Source organism: Erithacus rubecula (assembly GCF_903797595.1).
Source record: "Erithacus rubecula genome assembly, chromosome: 13".
NCBI lineage: Eukaryota > Metazoa > Chordata > Aves > Passeriformes > Muscicapidae > Erithacus > Erithacus rubecula.
Window position 1 is genome coordinate 18,803,815 of NC_136665.1, and position 18,550 is coordinate 18,822,364.

Genomic DNA, 18,550 nt, shown 5'->3' on the forward strand with positions numbered 1-18,550 from the left:
ATCCAGTAAGGATGGGAGGGGCAAATCCCAATCCCAAAGATATTCAGTATGGATGGGAGGGGAAATCCCAATCCCAAAGATATCCAGTAAGGATGGGAGGGCAAATCTGAATCCCAAAGATATCCAGTAAGGATGGGAGGGGCAAATCCCAATCCCAAAGATATCCAGTAAGGATAGGAGGGTAAATCCCAACCTCAAAGATATCCAGTATGGATGGGAGGGGCTGGGCTCTGTGCCATGGGGTTCCACAGAAGGTATTCCAGCCCCCTGTTCTGATTTAACCCCAAATAGCAAGATTCAGCCATAAGAAATGCCATCCTCAGTAGTTCTATTTGTATTTAGGGTTTCCAGAAATATTGTTTCACTGCAATTCACTTTAACCAAACACAGGATGCAGAGGCTTCTAAATCTGTAAGGCTACAGCCATATCCCATTGTGTGCTGGGTCCATAAATATTTATTTAGGGAAATGAGGTGGTGTAGAAGAACAAACACCACGAGTATTTTATTACACAACATTGCTTTTACAAAATCTCCATGTCCCATCTTCCATTAATAATGTCTCATTTTATAAGCTGCATTAAATCAGGAGCCTCTGCAATGCAGGAATATGGCATTAAAATCAGTGATGTAAAAAAGCCCTGGGTGAGAGCAGAGTTCTTCCTACCATGGCTGTGCAAACCATGCAGAGGAATTGAATCAGCAGCACAGGGCAGGGAAGGGGAGCTGGAAAATGCCAGCTCCCATTTGGCTCCAGGACAGGGGGCACAGAGCAGGTACACAGCTCCTCTGGGATGGGAGTCACACAAAACAGCTGGAATATGGTACAATTGAGAAAAAATACCAAATAATGATCAACAGGCAGCGTGGGAAATAATAGAACTGCAAGAGGAGCCTCAACACAAGGGGGCAGGAATTGAAATGAAACCAAAAATTCAGCCCATGCAGAGGAGGAGAGGGCTGTGCATGGGGGCTGTGCTTTATCTGAGAAAGGGAATTTAAACCTGGGGGGAGGTGGGCTCAGGAAGAGCTGAGGGACTGTTCTGTGCTCACCTCTGTCTCCTTTTCCCTCTCTCCTGTCAGATGCCTATGCCAGAGGCTCGGGCTCGTCCACCTCCAGCGCCTGCACCCTGTCAGCCCTCAGCACAATCATGATCTCCCTCACAGCCCGCTCCAGTTTATGACAACAGTGACAGCCAGGACTTCTTCTTTATAATATAAGCAACATTTAGCTAGTTGTTTTGGAGACACCCAGTACTAAGTAATATTGTGGTTTGAGTACATCTTACTACTGGAAAAAAAAAAAATAATGTTTATGCTTCTTTAGGAATGGCATTATACAGTACTTCCTCAAAGCAAATATAGCTTTGTCTGAAGTTTCCTTGGAAACTCTGCAATGCACTGAAAACATCTGTAATATGATGTTACCAAAGCAGTTTACATATGTCCTTATATGCATATTTTTTATTATATATTTAGTGTTTTATAGAATTTTTTAAAGTTAACATATGATGTAGATATTAATTTTTCTCCTCTGCTATAAAATGCTACGGACGACATTATCACGAAAATATTGTTTGGGATTTTTTCCTTTCCAACGGAGAGTTCCAAGTTGTTCTTGGCAAATTGGAGTTGACTGTAGAGTTTTACAGGGCAGAACTGATCCAGACCCAGATTGTAACAGGCTGAGTTTCACTGGCTACTCCTGTGCTGAACCCAGTGCTTGTCACACACCTTTTACCAGAGCTCTGAGCAGCACAAACTCCAAACACTCCAGAAGAGCAGAATTTTGGAAAACCACGTGGTTTTTTGGTTGGTTGCGGACTACAGGACACGTAGCCAATATTCCAGCACGGTGCAGCGAGGAGGGAATTGCTTTGTGTTGATCATAATTAGCAACAAATTGGGTGGGAGATGAAGATCCTGCAAAGCTGTGACCTTGCCAGGGGACGGCCACCGGTCCCACCCTGGGTGTGCTCCCAGCCCAACCCTCTGGAGATCTAATTCCAAGGAAATCCCCCACGTTTGGGGATCAATTCCAAGGAAATCAGAACACTCTGAGCTGCTCTGGGCTCGTTCTTGGGGACACAACTGCTCATCCCTGGTCACTCCACTCTCCACACGACGCTTGGGAGCCTGGAAAAGTGGGAAATCAGGGGAAAGTGGGAAAATCCCCAGAGATCCCTGCTGGAAGTTTGCCTTTCCTCAGAAACTCTTCCCAGACCTGGAGGCAGAACAGAGTCACCAGAAAATGACAATATCCACACTGGAACCATTCTTCTCAAGAGAAGGACTGTTTGTTACTACAGGGAATTTTGTAAGTTCAGACGGGATAACGCTGGAAAAGGCAACGGAATTTTCTATACAATTTTCAACTTTCAATGCTCTGCAGTGGTTTGGTTTGGTTTTTTTTTTTTTTTTTCCTCTCCTGATAGCTTGAATTTGCCTGTAATTTGTCTTTTTTGCTTACAAAATAATACAGTTAACTTTTAGACCTTCTAAATATATTTATTCAGTAACTCATAATCAGGATTCCACTTGTGTAAAAGTCAGGGGTGTTGACCAGAGAAATATTGTCAGTATTTCAAGCTGTGTTCCTTTCTTAGTTTGATATGGTTACTTCTATGTAAAAAAAAAAATAAAATAAGAAAAACCTTAAAAAAAAATTTCACAAAACCAAGAAAAATGAAATAAAAAAATAAAAGCTTCTGTAGTTTTCTCCCCGGTGTAAATGATATTTATCAGTGATCTAGCAGATGTAATCTTTTTTTAAAGGTATTGGTAATAAATATTCTGTCATTTGTAAAGATACCTGTCTTCCAGGAGCCTTTTTCCTCCACTTTTTGTTCTGCTGAGTGAGAATTTTCCCTTCAGAGCCTGCTGCGACTGTCACTGATGTGAAGATACAAGGGTTGGTATAAATCAAAACTACATAAAAACACAGGGAAAAAATCTATTTATAGACCTCTGGTCTAATTCAGCTCCCCAAACTGATCACAAACTATGAGCAGGTGAATTTGAGGTTTGTTTAGTAGAGTTTTGAGGTTGTTTTGGGAGCTGTCCAAGCTCATGGGGATGGTGCTGCAGGAGCATCTCTGACCCTTCCAGGCACTGCTTCTGCTTATCCTGGGCATCCCTGAGGATTTTAGGAGCAAGCCTGAAACCACTAAATCCACCCAAGCCCCATTTCTGATCCTCTCAGGGGCAGGAGTTGAATGGTGCTCTCTGCACTTTGCACAAAAAGAAACCAGCCCAGTAGCACCATTCCATTTTGAAGAGGAAAAGTAAAATTGCCATTTCCAGAGGCAGCAGAGCAGCAGCTCCTGGGGCTGCTCTCCTGGAGGCAGCAGGGATGAGGGGTTGGGAGCTGGGTTTGAAGGGAAAGAAATGAGCAATGAATAATTCTGTCCTGTGGGATTTAAGGGCTGGATGTGAGATCCCAGCACAGCCCTGCCACTAAAGGTGAGCAGGGAAATGCAGCTCCTCCTGCTTTCCACCAGCTTGGATTTATTTACTAGCACCAGTACAAGCCATCCAAGGACCTGACATGCAAAAATATATTGAAATATATTGCATTCATCCCTGCGATAGCTTGCCATTAATGGGAATGGAGTTTTACATAGAAACTTTATTTATTAGGCCACTTGAAGGCATGCCATAAAATATATTCCAATAAGTGAATTCTCTTCAGTCTCATTTTTAGGAATTTGCTAATGAAATTCTGATTTTAGAGTGTTGAAGTTGGGGCCCTCAAATCCATTAAAAGCACATGAAGGAGAGACATTGGAGGCACAAATGTTATATTAATGAGCTGCATTAATTTTGATGGAGCAATGCTACTTCACCCAGATGAGAACTGGCTCATTTGTTATAATTATTTTTAGTCTGTAGTACCTGGGAACTCCATTTCTTTAGGCACCTTCCAAAGAACCTACTGGCTGGATCAAATCTTTATTTTTATTCTTTGTTAACATGTTTAAGCCAGCTCCATGGACAGCAGGTTTCTTGGAATTAGAAGGAATTCTGCAAGACCAGGACTTCAGCCAGGGAGGTCAAAGCCTGGGGTCTGGGACAGGTTTATTTGGGAATTCCCCCACAGGATCACAGAACACAGGGAAATAAATCAGAAATGAGGCTGCCTCAACCCCAGCTCATCCAAGATGGAACAACAGAGAGCAAAGAAACCCAGGCTGCAATATTGAGCTTGGATTTTCAGAATGACTGGACTGCACACCCAGGGGGAGCCCAGCTCTCAGGCTCAGGAGTCCTTGGCACATTTCTTTACATTTGCAAACTCTCTGTTCCCAGGCTGGTTTGTTTTGTCTGTGCAATTGAGGAAGTTTATTGTTTATGCCATTTCTCTCTTTTTTTTTCCCTTTCTTCCCCCACTTAAGCTTTAATCTCTCGTGGCAGGAAGCACAAACAATCCCTTGCTGTCCTCCTGCAGATGCTGCCAGCTGATGTCAGAGCCTGGAAAAGAGCCTTGGATGGGAAAGGAGCCACTGGGCAGGGGATCCCAGCCACCCCAGCAGGATTCCCTCATCAGGAGTGTAAGGACACAGGTGAAACTGTTTTATACTGAAATATAAATGTGGTACCTGGGTGCACAGAAGGAGCAGGCACAGTTTTGCTCCCAGGAGTAGCCAGGCTCTAACTGCACAGCAGGTGCACAAGCAAACTAACTTTTGTCTTAACCTACAAAATCCAAAAGTTTTTGGTGTTTTGTGAAGTCCTGAGACAGACAGAGAATCACAGAATATTCTGAGTTGGACAGGACCCACAGGGGTTGAGTCCAGTGGTCCCTACAGGGATCAAACACAACCTTGGTGTGATCAGCACCATGCTCTGGCCAGCTGAGCTCAGCTGAGCCCAGGTGCTTCCCTGCATCCCAAAACTCTGCACAGGACACTGGCCAGGCACACACAGGGTGCTCTGGCTGCACACTCACACCTGCCTTGGCCCAGGAATTGCATTTCCAAGGATGTTTTCCAGGTGGAAATTCACAGTTTCATTACAAAGTGTAGCAGCAAAGGCCAGGTGAGTGTCCCTGCTCTCATGGTGGCCTTGTTGTGCAGCACTGGGGTGACAGAATTGGGTGCTGAAAAACATTTTTCTTCTTTTCCCAGTGTTTGGCCCCTCTTGGTCACTGCCAGAATCACCTTGCTGCATCTACAGGGCTGTGCCAAGCCCAGTTTGCATCTCCAGGTGTCAGAGCAAGGTAAAGCAAACACCCAAAAGATTGAGCTGCCAACCAGAAAAAAAATGAATCCATTCTTTTCCAAGCTTTTTTTTTGTCCTCCTTGTGCCATGAACTTAAATCCTGCTTGAGCTGGCACTTTCTGTTTGGTAACAGGCACCTGGTGGAGGCAAATTCTCCTCCCCACTGGGGACAGGGACACAGAGAGGTGGCACAGAGCTCTCCAGAGTTGGTGGGGATGCTGTGGAACCTCTCAGAACACGGAGTCATCCAGGACACTGCAGGAGAGCTCTTCAGGCAGGCTGCACACCTCGGTCTCTGTGGAGCTGGTGCAGGTCCGTGCTCTCTGCAAAGCAAACACCCCTTGGAGCTGGGGCTGGGGCTGGCAGGGAGGCTTGGGCTGGGGGAGAGTTAGGAGCTCAAACTGGGGCATTTAGAGAGGGATTAACCCAAAATGGTTCATGGTTTAGGAGCTCAGAAGCATTGGAGGATTCACCCTCTGGCTGAACTCTCAGAGCTGCTCATCCTCTGTCCCTCCAGCCCTGCACCCCCACATTCCCCATTTGCCACATTTTACCACAGTGGCCACCCCTCTGTGGCCAAGGACAAAGAGCCCAGGAGGAGCTGGAGGGCACAGAACCATGGAATCATTAAGGCTGGAAAACACCTCCAAGATCATCAAGTCCAACCTTCAATCAGATCCCACCACACCCACAAAATCTTGTCACAAAGAGCCACATCCAAAATCCAAGAGGTTTTTTAACACTTCCAGGGATGGTGACTCCACCACTTCCCTGGGGAGCCTGACCAGGGCCTGGCCACTGTTTCAGTGAGGGATCAGGTTTGGGGAATTTTCTGGACACAAGGCAGCAAAGCCCTTTCTGGGGCACACCCTGCCCGAGCTGCCCAGAGCAGGGTGCAGGCTCAGGAGGAAGCAGCAGCAGTGGCTGAAGCCCTGCAGGGAGCCAGGTGACAGCAGGACCAGCAGGTTCCCACGGGCCAGCACCCTGCAGGGCTTTCATCACCCTGTTTACACCAAATTTAGGAACTCAGTGTCACCAGCAAACATCTTCCCTGTGACCTCAGCAGGGACCTGGGTCACATCCTCACCTCTCCTTGCCACTGCCCAGCCTGCTCACTTTGAGTAAAGGGACTGAAAACAAGGCAGAGCTGCTTCTCAGAATGTGAACCTGCCTCTGCAAGCTCACATTTTCTAGCTGCAGCATTAATGTTTGCTGTTTCTCATATTCTTAGTTGTGATGCCCCAAGTCTTGTTATTTTACACCATTGAATTAAAAACAAACATTATATGATAATCTTTTAAGCCTGTTTCCTCAACCAGACCATGGAGTAAGAACAATATGCAAAAAATCAAACCCCTGTTCCAAGAGGACAAATGAAAATCAAAGTGCTGAGCATCCCCTCCCCTGAGCAGAAAATGAGGGGTTTATCTCATCTGTAAGATAAAGGTATTTATCAGAAGTAACACCAATGTAGAAAGGCTTAAGTCCAGCTTAACAGCAGGAGCAAAACATTCTGAATTGTCAGGCTGAACAAAATCAGCTCTCCAGGAGTTGCATCAGTGTCTGCCAAGGCAGAGCTCTCTGCTGGGCTGGGGAGAAACTGCATTTCCCTGCACAAGGCAGAGCCCCAGGTGTGCCTGGAATTCAGGGTACATAGCACAGCACTCAATCCTCCTGCTCATTTTAACCCTTCCCAAAACACAACATCTGCAAACACAGCCAGATCCAGAGCTGCAGCACACTGGGACCTGTGCTGGGCAAAGGAAGGGAGGTGAGAATCCATCCCAGCAGTGAGGATGGAAAAAACAGCCTCAGGAATTGCTAAATTCAAATTATTTAGTGGGCATGAGGTTGGACTTAATGGTCTTGGAGATCTTTTTGAGATTTAATGATTCTCTGACTCTCTTTGCTCTTCAGTCTTACAGGAAAAAAGCAACACACAAGCACAAGCATTCGTTTTAGTAAAAAATAAATTTAAATACATAAAATGCTACTTTACCTCATAGTCAATTGGGAAAGGGTCTCGGAATTTGTTGCTGGGTGTTGGGATTGGTGGGAACAGTTTACTCCAAACGTGATTTCTGTAAGAAACAGCAGAGGAAGGATGTGAGAGTTGCTGGGGGATGAGTGACCCAGGGAAATAAATCAGCAGCAGCACAGCTCAGCCCCAGGAGCAGCCAGCTCTGCCTGCAGCACCTCCAGTCAGGAATAATGGTCCTCACTGGTGATGCCTTGGGGTTTAGCTGTTATATTTTTCAGAATCTCTGCTGCTTGGTCTGTAACTCTGAAACTTCATGTTAGGTGTTGGTGAGTTCTCTTCACAGGGGAGTTGGACAAAATAATTCCTTTCTAGACAGAGAATTAAGGATAACTGGTACCCAAAAATCAGAAACAATGGTGAGGGAAAGGGGGCTGAGACTTCATAGCCTGGGGCTGTGGTTGGATAAATGATCCCAATGTGTAGATGAACCAAAACTTATAAAAGTGTAAAACTCATGACCAGGATCTATTTTGGATTTGATTTGGATGTAGCCCCAACCAGGCTCTTGCACTGCCCGAGGTGGATCCTTTCAATAAATCCCTATTTAACCCTTTCAATAAATCCCTATTTTACCCTTTCAATAAATAATACCCTTTCAATAATATTTTATTCCTTTTGCTCTGCCTAGTCCCTGTTCCAGGTCAGCCTTTCCAGGCAGCACTGGGGCTGGGCAGTGTGCTGCTGCCCACAGGACACCCCTGGGCCCTGGGGACAGGCAGGTGACAAGGAGCAGGTGGGTGAGGTTGTCCCCAGCCTCTCCCTCTGCATCCCAACCACTGCCAGGGTTTTGGGGCTGTCTGCAGAGAAGGGAATTGCTCTGAGCTGTCTGTTCATGCTCCTGCTCTTCCCAAGGGCTCTGCTGTCATGTTCCTGCTTTGGACAGCCAAGACAAGCTGCCTCCTGCTCAGGCTTTGCTTTCTGGACACAAACTGCCAGTGCCTCGTGGTGGGAGAGCAACCACAAATAATTGTGTGCCTTGGGAGCTGGGAGCAGGCAGGGGAGGCACCAAGGATGGCTGGCAGCAAATGGCTCTGCTCAGAGCTGTAATAACTCATCCTGCCAGCACCCTGAGAGCCCTCCCTGCCCTGCCTGGCTGGGCTCACAGCACAGGGATTGTGACTGCAGCTGCTGCAGAGGGAACCTGGATGCAGAGCTCAGCCCTCACATCCCAGTGCCAAAGCTCTCCAGCCCTGGACAGAGCCTGTCCAAAGGGGCAGGTTTTAGTGGGAACTTGGCCTGAGTGCAGACTCAGCCCAGAATTGGTGTCCAGGTCTGTTCTGGAGAAGCAGGGATGTGTTCAGGGTGGGGACCCAGGGCAGATCTGCTCCTCTGCCCCTTTATTTGGTGACAACCCCCTGGCTGATTCTGCTAGTTCAGTGCTTATGTTCTTAGGACTATTCTGCTTCCAGAAGCTTCCTGAGTTCTGCCAAGTTTACCTTTATCCTATTACTGTTCTCCTGGTGAGGAGGAACAATATTTTCTGTCAGCTTGGAGCTGAACCTTCCTGGCTGAGCTGCTGCTGATTTGAAGGTTACAATGATGGGCACACACTGCTCACCCCACAGACACGAGCTATGGGATGTCCCCCTGCTGTGGGATGAGGCTTTGTGAGGCAACTGTACAGCCATAAATGGGAATATGGGGAGAGAGAACAGGGTGTGAAGTGTTTTTGGGGAGATATTTGCATTTTTTTTTTTTTTGTTGGTCTCAGCAGAGCCACAAAGGAGCAGCCAGGCTGTTTGCTCCCACACTGGGCTGGGGCAGGAAAGGGGCTGCTGGAGCTCAGAGTGGGGCAGGATGAGTGACAATATTGCCACTGCAGCCCCTGGCATCCCCTCCATCATCTCCACTGCTCCCAGCTCTCCTCCTAAGGTCACAGCCCTTTGAGCCTCACCCAGAGCAGCTTTGCACTGCTGTCTTCACACCTCCAACACTTCACCAGCTCCCACAAACTGACCAAAACCCCATCATTCCACCTGCAGCTCATTCCAGCTCTGATTTATGCCACTGCTGTGCAAAGCACCCAACAAGAGTTGGTTCTACTTGGAATTGGTGTGTTCCTCGTCGTGCTGTTTGCCAATAAACCATTTTGATGGAGCCATATCAAAATTATTTATTGAGGCAGCAAAAAGCATGAATTCCACATCACTTTTGGAAGGGCAGCACTTAAGGAAGGGTGCAGAAATTCCCATGAGAAATGAGGCAGAAGTGTGTCCATGGGGGCTGCTTTGCCCCACAGGTCCTTGCAGGGAGGAGTTGCTGGGGTGGTGCCCTCAGAATGATTCTGCTCTTTTTTGGAGGTTACTGAAAAGTCACAGTGATGTCATTAAAGATCTTGTCAAAAAGCATCCCAGCTATCTCTGTGTCTGCACAGGTGAAGGCACAGCCTTTCCTTTACCACTGAATGGACCTTCAGGCCTTGCACACACCCCTTGTGCCTTAAATCAGCATTTCAGGGTCTCCAGGTTCTGTGCTGTGTCTTTCTGACATTTCCACCCTTCCCACAGGCTGTGACATGAAAAAACCAGAGATGAACAAAGAGAAACCAGCAGGAGAAGCAGCTCTCCTTGCTCTGAGATTGGGTGTTTGTTTTAGCTCTGTGTCAGGGTCCCTCCCCTGAGATTCCCTGTGGGGTTTTCCAAATTTGGGGCTCTGCTCCTGGACTGCTGAGGGTGCAGAAGAGGGGGGTCCCCGGATGGCCACACTGATTTTGGGGTGTGGAGGGCACTGAGTGCCCTCAGGCCAGCTAAGGGGAGCAAGTCAGTGACTCCATCCTCCTCTGGGCTCACCTCCAGGAGCAAATGCTATTCCCAGGGAAGGACAGAAGCTGCTCACTCCTAAAGGCAGAGAGCAAACCAGGAGAACATTCAATTGTGGTTTTTATCAAGACTCTAACCCCATCAGCCTCTGCAAGTGAGTGAAGGGAAAAACCAGCCCAAACAGTCCCAGAGGGGCCCTTTGCCTTGCAGCACTCCTCCCAAATGTTGGGCTTTATCCCTGGTGCCTGCAAGTACACAGAAAAATTTATAGACCTCTTTGCTGTAATGAAATTCCTTATAATGGCTGCAAATGGCAGGAAATCTGAAACCATTCCGTGGCTTGAATTGCAGAGTGCACTTCATGAATTTTCAAGAGCAGTAAAAACAGAGAGTACTAATGAAACTGTGATCTAGGAAACCTGCTCGATTTTTCTTTTTTTAATATCTGCAGGTACAAGCCTGTGTTTCATCTTCTTACACTCCCCCCATCCTCCCAGGGCAGGCTGAGGATCAGAGAAGGAGAAGGAGCAGCAGGGAAGGGTGGAATAAGGTGAGCAGCTCCATGAAATTCAGTGTAACAGGGAGGTAAAATTTTCATCACATTGGCAAAGACAGAAAGTAATGAACCTTTGGGTGTTGGGGAATTTTATACTGGAGAGAAACTCCTGGAAGCAGCCAAGGCAGCAGCAAGCAACTGAACCTGGAAAAGCTCCCTGAAATTTGGATTAAAATCATAAAATGCTTTAGTACAGCATCTCCAAATTGAGTAGAATTGTACCCTGGATTTATTTCTCCACCTGTATGTGATCCATATTCAAATGCTTGCAGAACTGCACAGGAAAACATGGAGCAGTGTGACTGCTGCTAAATGGTGTTGGTTCTGCTGTCCCAAAGAGAGAGGAGAGAGCTGGAGAAGATGCTGGAGCAGGGGAGGCCTCCAGCTCCAGGGCAATCCAGAAAAGAATCAGGGAAGGAAAACAAACTTGGGGATTTTCAGCAAGACATCAAGGCTGCATAGCTGGGGACAAGGAATAAACTGCTGGGGGCTCCATCTGAGCCTTCCTGAGCAGAGCTCTGCTAATTCAGCTGCCCTAAGAACAGCCCACACAGGCAGAGCTCATCCCAGTCCATACCAGTTAGCAGAGCTCATCCCAGTCTATACCAGTTAGCAGAGCTCATCCCAGTTCACACCAGTTATCAGAGCTCATCCCAGTCCACACCAGTTACCAGAGCTCATCCCAGTCCATACCAGTTATCAGAGCTCATCCCAGTCTATACCAGTTATCAGAGCTCATCCCAGTTCACACCAGTTATCAGAGCTCATCCCAGTCCATACCAGTTATCAGAGCTCATCCCAGTTATCTCAGAACATCCCTGCACACAAAACCTTTATTGGATAAAGGAAACACAGCACAGAGAGGAAATCAGCCAAGGATGCATCAGGATGACCAATAAATAAAAAAAAACAAAGAAATGAATGAGGAATTAGCAGTTCCATTAAGGGGAGCTGTGTTTATTGTGGACTGCTAATTGCTGCATGTTTCAGGGAGAAACTTCTAATTAATTGGATCCTTTCATTCATCATTTATGATTTGGCTGTCACAGACACAAATCCAAAGTGTAGCTGGCCTTCCTCACTGCACTTTTGGGGAGTTTTGGCCTTTACTATATAGCATCCAGAGCCTCAGTGTAATTAAAAATAAATTCAATATTTCAAATATTCAAAGCAAACACCAGGGGTCTGGGTATTTTGGCCATGAGGGACTCTCTGAGCAGCTTTGACCAGGGATAAATGAAGATTTCTGGGGAAATCACTGACCCAATCAGGTGCTTTTAAGTGAAGAAATGAGATAAGGGAAAAACAGATTTTTAACAAATTTTAACAAATTCACCTCACTCAATATATAGGTTTGTTGTATAAGATTAAATTGAATAAATCTATTACCCCCACCCATTTTGCTGAATGTTATTACTGATAATTTATGTCTGATTTTTGCTTTGCAAAAATTTTCTCAGAATTAAGCAAAACCTTGTGACATCCCCCCACACTTGTTGAATAGCCAGTGCTGAGTTACATTCTGATTTTAAAAATGCCAATACTTACATTTTGCATAGAACAGCAACAAGCAGCAATGTGCAGGACATGGACACACAGAGCAGGGTGAGAATCCAGGCTATGGAATTCTCCAGTTTATTTTGCCCTGAATTTCAAGGAAAAAAAAAAAAAAAAAAAAAAAAGGATATTAAATGTATTATTTTAGTAGGGATCATTTGAAATCTGTTTGGAATTTAAATATTGTAACTCTTTCATCAGTTTAATGTGCTTGTATTCAGATTACAAATTATAATGCAGATTTTGAAGACTTAATACCTAGAAGAAGAAAGAGTTTTCATGGCACTGAATTTCTGATTTCAACAACAATTTTCTTTTATTTTGATGTAAATGACAGAAAAGTGGCTGGGAAACTCCTTCCCATGAATGAAACTGAATTAAGTGGTCCTGTCTTTGGATATTATTAAGATTTAAATAATTTTTTAGGGAAGAGCAACTTTGTTTTGCCATCACAATGAATTTTCCATGTTTGCTCTTTGTGCCAGGTGGGGAGGTCAAGGGGATGTGTTGGAGAAAGGAGCCAAACCACTGAAAATTTGAATTCATGATACAAGAGGGGAAATGTAGTAAACAGGAGTGTGTAAGAGAGTATTTTTTAAGTGAAAACAAGGAAGTTAAGAAACTCCAAAGATAAGAGCAAAGGAGGATGTCTAAGCACAAACAGTTGATAACGTGCAGTGATAAAGGAACTGTTATTTCCAGAACAACTGGTTCAGCAAGGAGAAAATGCAAAACACACTGGGGCAAATGATCAGGCTCCAAAAATGTTCAAATCATGTTCCTTTTCCCCCCCAGCATTTAAGGGGTGAGATAATTTCTGTAAATTAAATTTAAAACCCTGTTTGCCTGTTTCCTGTTAAAATTCTGGGATTTTGGGCACGCTCCTGATTAGGCAGAATTTGCTCCCCAGCAATGGGGATGACAAAAAAAGATCTTTTTATGCTCTTTTTGTTCCCTCAGCATTGAAGGGGTGAGATAATTTCAGTGAATTAATGGCTGGCACAGTCTCTCATATCTATTTCCAGCATGAACATCACAATGAGGGCAGAGAAACACCTGAAAAAAAAGTGAAGAGATGCAAGAAAAAGCCTTGAATTTAAAACAATCTCTGGAAATATCCCCAAAACAAATATTCTTGCAAGTAATTTATTTTTAATAGAATGGATTTAAAGTCAGATTTTTCCTTCAAATCCCAGTTTTCCTGTTTCCTATTAGAATTCCAGGATGCTGCACACCCTCCTGGTCAGGCAGCTCCCCAGAAATGGGAAAATGGGAATTCTTTCTTACCAACATAAAAAGTTTCACTCCAGTCACTCCAGAAGCCTCTGGCACGACAGAGGTGGTTGTGGTTGGCCCTGACCCTGATGGAGTAGCTGCTGCTGCCATCCACACGGAGCTGGAAGCTGTTAGAGGAGATTTTCAGCATCTGTCAGGAAAAAAAAATTGTGCTGCTAGACATTGGTTAGGTCCCAGTCATTCAGAAAAAAAAAAAAAAAACAAAAAAAACCCCAAAAAAAACTCCACCAAAACCAACCAACCAAACAACAACCAAAAAAAAAAACCCCAAACAAAACCCCAAAATAAAAAAACCCAAACAAACAAACAAAACAAAACAAAAAAACCCAAACAAATTTAAACCATCTTTTTTTTTCTTTTTATTAATCTTTTTTATTGCTTTTATTAACTGTGAGCAGCTGGCCTTGCTCTGGAGGTAAGTGCTCCATTTTTACAGCTCCATTTTCTCTAACACACCAATATTCCCAGAAAAATTCCTGGGAAATGCCTCATTTTCCCCTCCAGATTCTCAATGCAGCATTTTCAAGATGGTAAAAAACTGTTCTGAACTCAGATGCATAAACTGAATAAATCCAATTTTGTCCTGCTTTCCCAAGCTCCTTGGGGATGGTTGGTTGCAGATCTAAAATGTATTGAGGACAAAAGGAAGGAAATTCCAGCTGTAGAGGACAGGAATTCTGGATAATTCTGGATAATTCTGGATAATTCTGGATAATTCTGGATGCTGGGAGAGCAATTACCTGCTTGTTACCTGACTTTAGGTTGATGAGAGAAAATTCATATTCAAAACATTCCTCATGGAAAGGAGAAATTGGCTTTTCCCACATGGCCAGGAGATCATTTTGCTCCAGGGATATGCTGATATTTCTGGGAATATTTGCTTTCTCTGCAAAAAGAAAACTTTACTGGTGAGGTATTTATAGAGACAAGTTTAAATACTAAAAACTGCGGCATTTTATAGCCTGATAGTGTTTTCAGCTAGGACCTATAATTATTGAATTTATTTCCCTTTTTGGACTGAAATGATAAGGATTTAGGAGGAATAACTACATTGCTGGTAATAGTTATAGGAAAACAGTTTGGCAAATCCATTTAAAAGTTTTGGAAAATTACATTACAGAGGAAAGAGGAATTTATTAAATGAATTTTTCACAGAAGTATTAAATTAATGATAGAACAGTTAGAAAAAACTTCATTTCCAGGAAAAATAAAATGCAGATGTAGCCAGGAAAGTTATTGAAAAATGAAGGAAATCCAAAGGAATTCAGCTGCTGTTATGGGGATGATTTCTAAGAAGAAGATATGTGATCTTTTCTCTTAGTGAAGTCATGAAAAAGAGATCTGTTATCTGTTTACCAAAAAAGAAAAAGGCATGAACTAATGAGGGAAATTAAATTATTTGTGTGGATGAAAGATGATAGACAATCATTTTATTGCATACTCTAATGCCTTCCTTTACAGGACAGGATTAACTTGAACAGCCCATCTCTTACTCCTCTTAAAGAAAGGCTGCAAAATTAAAGGTAATAAAATTTGTGTTTTAAGGTATATTGACTAAATCAACTGAAAATTAATATTGGAAATAATGCTTTGGCTAACAAACAGAATAAATAATTGCCTTTATTAGCTTTTAGTTTTGCCATTCTATAATTTAAAAGAGATTATTAAAATCAAATTTAGCTAAAACAATCCAACTTTTCCTTCCAATTTCCTTAAGGTGGCAATACAAAACCAACACTTCCTTTCACCTGCATCAAGAACCACTCAGTCCAACAGACTTTCCTCACATTTTGACAATCCTGCTAGACATTTTTGATATTTTTTTTAATGTATTCCTACTCACCAATGGCATTTTGGTTAAATAACTGCTGGAAGGGTTTGATTGCAGCACGTTGGCTGGAGCCATTAATGTGAATGACAATGAGTTTACCAATCCCTCCAGCTTTAATTTGAGTATTTGCAAATCTGCACTCAGTATTCCTGTTCCTCTTGTCTTTGCTGTGAGTGGGGCATTCCTCAGTGTGGGCCTCATACCTAAATTCAAATGCTGGTGAGACATTTCTGAAAGAAATTCACTGCTGGGCTGCAAAAGGAGCAAACACCAACCTGTAAAACAGAAAGTATTTGGTGTCTTCTGGTGCCCCTCGGCCAGGGAGCCAAGTGCAGCAGAGAGAGACTTTGCCAGGGGTGGTGACATGGGTGACACAGGACACGTTGGTGGCAGAGGTGTCTGCAGCACCTGGGGAGACAAGGAATGACAGAGCAGGAATGATTCCCTGCAAGGATCAGAGTTCCTGCTGCTAAAACACCTGGGTTCCAGTTTGGGCTATTACAGGTGGGGCTGTTCTCCCCTTTTTCAGGCAGGGTGGGGAGGGATGCAGGTTCCTGAGCAGGGGGGGAAGAGCTCACACAGAACCACAAATTTCATGTATAACAAGGCAACAACATCCTCAGGTGCAGCATGCTGGGTTAGCTCAGCCTTAGCAAGGCATTGTTAAACATTTTATAGGAATTATTGACACTTTGCACCTCCAGATTGCACCCCAGGCTCTGCTGCAGCAGAGAAAGGGCTGGACTCAATCTTTTAGTAGCAGGTAGAGCAGAAAACACTGTATTTTTTATTTTAAAGAACTAAACCCATCACCTTTTTATGTTTAGTGCATGGGCTGGGGCAGAACACAACATCCAGTACTGTCCTGAGTTTCAGAACACATCCAGCCCTGAGTTTCAGAACACAAGATCCAGCCCTGCCCTGGGTCTCAGAACTCATCCAGCCCTTCTCTGGTTTCAGAACACAAGATCCAGCTCTTCTCTGGTCTCAGAACACAAGATCCAGCCCTTCTCTGGTTGTTTCCTCACCTGGCAGAGGTGGGAGGTTTCCCTCCACCCAGGCACTGCTCCTCTGGAGGTGCCCCTGGAGCAGCAGGCTCCTCACCCGTGCAGAGAAGCCGTTGTGCAGCGCTGCTGTTCGGACACTGCGAGTCCTCTTGGTGTCATACTTGAAAAGAGAAACAGCAAATAAACACCACAGGGCATGGGAGGCAACATAAGGGACCTGCAAAGACTGAGCCAGACACTGGGGAGAGTTCAGTGAGTTGAGCTGAATGGAGGGACAGTACTGAAATGATGAACACTGCAATTCCCAAGGCTCGTCCCAGCAGAGCTGTGTCCACAAGGATGGCTGGGAGGGAATCTCTGCAGTTCCCAAATGTGTTTAGATAAAAGAGAATAGCAGGGATTTAGACTTCTTAGGATCCTTGATTTACTTTTTCTCTTACCTCTTCCTGCACAGGGCTCAGGATTTCCACATCATATCTGATGGTGGAGTTGTTTTGTTCCTGAGCAGGGTTTGGTTCCCAGTGTAACAGCACCTGTGCTAATGCAGAGACTGTGAGGGTGAAGTTAACAGGTGGCAAAACCTGAACTGGAAGGGAGAAAATAGAAATATCCATGAATGTCCAATCCAGTGAATTGTTTAGAGCAATACCTCTTTGCAAGCAGTGAGCAGTACAAGCAAATCATTTAATTTCAATATTATATTATCTCAACAGCTCCTTGTCAAATGTTGCTAATATTTAAAAAAAACAATTTAAATAACCAAACCCCATCAAATAAGATTTTGTTAAAACTTAGCTTAAAAAATCAAGCTTTTACAACAATTTCAACTTGAAAGTTACTATGATGTACTAGATTTGGATTGTTAATTAGAGTTTTCATCTTGGTCCTCATTGTCACAGAGACATAAGAAATGGAGCTGATGGAGTGATCAACTGCATGGGCAATTCTCACCCACATCATCTTGCAGGAGGGGGCAACGTGGGGGGCTTTCAGTGGGAGGGCTGACAGCCACAAGAAGTTGTATCTGAGAGTAGAACCAAAATGATGAACAGAGGAATTAAGCACAAATGGAAGAAAGCATAAAAGGATGGGAATGATAATTTAAAATGACAGGGCAAAAAGGATTCCTGGGGCTCCCATGGAAATGAGGAGGATCTCATGCTGGGGGAATGTTAGCACATAAATAGCAGGGCAGTGAAATAATCAATCTGCTCCCCTCCCCAGTCCTTCAGAGCCTGCCCTCCTTTATTTGCCAAATCCAAGGCAGTTGAGGGTCACCAGCACCCTGGGAGTGTCCCAGGGCAGGCTGGATGTGACTCTGAGCACCCTGAGACAGTGGGAGGTGTCCCTGCCCATGGCAGGGGTGGCACTGGATGGGCTTTAAGGTCCCTTCCAACCCAGACCATTCTGGGATTCCATGATCAGCCCCCACTTCCCTTCTCCTGTGATTCCAGCCTTGGATGCCCAGGAGTTGAGTTTTCAAGCACACACACTGCAGCAGGAAACTGCCCCATAAAGGCTCAGAAACCCCCAGCACAAGCTGTGTCCCCATGAGCTGAGATTCTTTCCTCCCAAAGCAAACCAGGCAGCAGCTGAGGGGACAGTCTGGGCCAGGAGGGCAGTGGCCATCCCTGGTGCTTGCCAAATGGCATCCAGGGACTTTGGCACATGTGGAACAGTGCCCAGCACTAACAGGGACCTTGGGCAGCCAGCACAGCCCCCTCCTCACCTCCTGCACCCTGAGGGGTGGCTGCTGTCCAGAGGAGGAGCAGGAAAACTTGCATCCCACTGGCCAACATCTCTGGGTGATGGGTGGGCACTGCCAGGCATCAGCACACGAGCCTGCTCAGCATTTTACAGCAGCTAAAAATGAACACAAGCCCAAGGGTTAAACACCCAACCATGGTTCATGATCCATGCCCATGATCAAACTGCTGCCTTGCACGGGTAAACTCTTCTTTTCTTGCAGGAAAATGCTTCTTGTGGGAGCTAAATTTAATATAGGTACCCCTGAGCACAGTTCATCTTGCTCCCTTTGCAAGCCCTCTCTGGAAAGCTGCTGGTTCAAACCTTCACGTAGGGATGTTCAGAGCATCCATGGAATTAAAGCATTTCTCCATGGAAAGTGAGTCAGGTTTGTGCAGACTTTGGGGACAGTCCCATTCCCTCCAAGAACAGAAATAACTATATTTTTAGCTCCCACTCTATATAAAGTAGCTGCTTTCTAGTTATTCCTCCAATAAAGCTCTCTAGGCACAGTCACTGCTCACCTCAAGGCTAATTC

General features: G+C 44.9%; 2 protein-coding genes across 5 annotated transcripts in view; one reads left to right on the forward strand and one right to left on the reverse strand.

The window, feature by feature from the left end:
- LOC306807616 (contactin-4) overlaps window positions 1-2,808 on the forward strand; it is a 215,726-nt gene extending 212,918 nt beyond the window's left edge. For all 4 annotated transcript variants that reach the window (XM_079317348.1, XM_079317347.1, XM_079317349.1 and 1 more), the window contains one exon: window positions 1,083-2,808. In XM_079317348.1, the coding sequence (XP_079173474.1) occupies window positions 1,083-1,183 (101 nt within the window). In that variant the 3' untranslated portion in view covers window positions 1,184-2,808. The remainder of the gene's footprint in view (window positions 1-1,082) is intronic.
- A 2,151-nt stretch (window positions 2,809-4,959) lies between these two features.
- IL5RA (interleukin 5 receptor subunit alpha) lies at window positions 4,960-18,125 on the reverse strand. Its single transcript, XM_079317167.1, has 10 exons — window positions 17,996-18,125; window positions 16,707-16,852; window positions 16,288-16,426; window positions 15,535-15,667; window positions 15,272-15,462; window positions 14,169-14,314; window positions 13,420-13,558; window positions 12,124-12,220; window positions 7,219-7,300; window positions 4,960-5,542 (listed from the first exon to the last, which is right to left on the reverse strand). Exons 1-10 carry the CDS (start codon window positions 18,063-18,065, stop codon window positions 5,450-5,452), a joined length of 1,236 nt encoding a protein of 411 aa, XP_079173293.1. The 5' UTR covers window positions 18,066-18,125; the 3' UTR covers window positions 4,960-5,449.
- Between the last annotated feature and the right edge of the window lie 425 nt (window positions 18,126-18,550).

Bases quoted from the DNA above. Each gene is read 5' to 3' on its own strand.
- IL5RA (XM_079317167.1), bottom strand. From the start codon at position 18,065: ATGTTGGCCAGTGGGATGCAAGTTTTCCTGCTCCTCCTCTGGACAGCA. The intron at 15,463-15,534 runs GTTGGTGTTTGC...ATTTGAATTTAG, and splicing joins AAATACTTTCTGTTTTACAG to GTATGAGGCCCACACTGAGG. The intron at 13,559-14,168 runs GTAATTGCTCTC...TTTTCCTGACAG, and splicing joins TAAAGTCAGGTAACAAGCAG to ATGCTGAAAATCTCCTCTAA.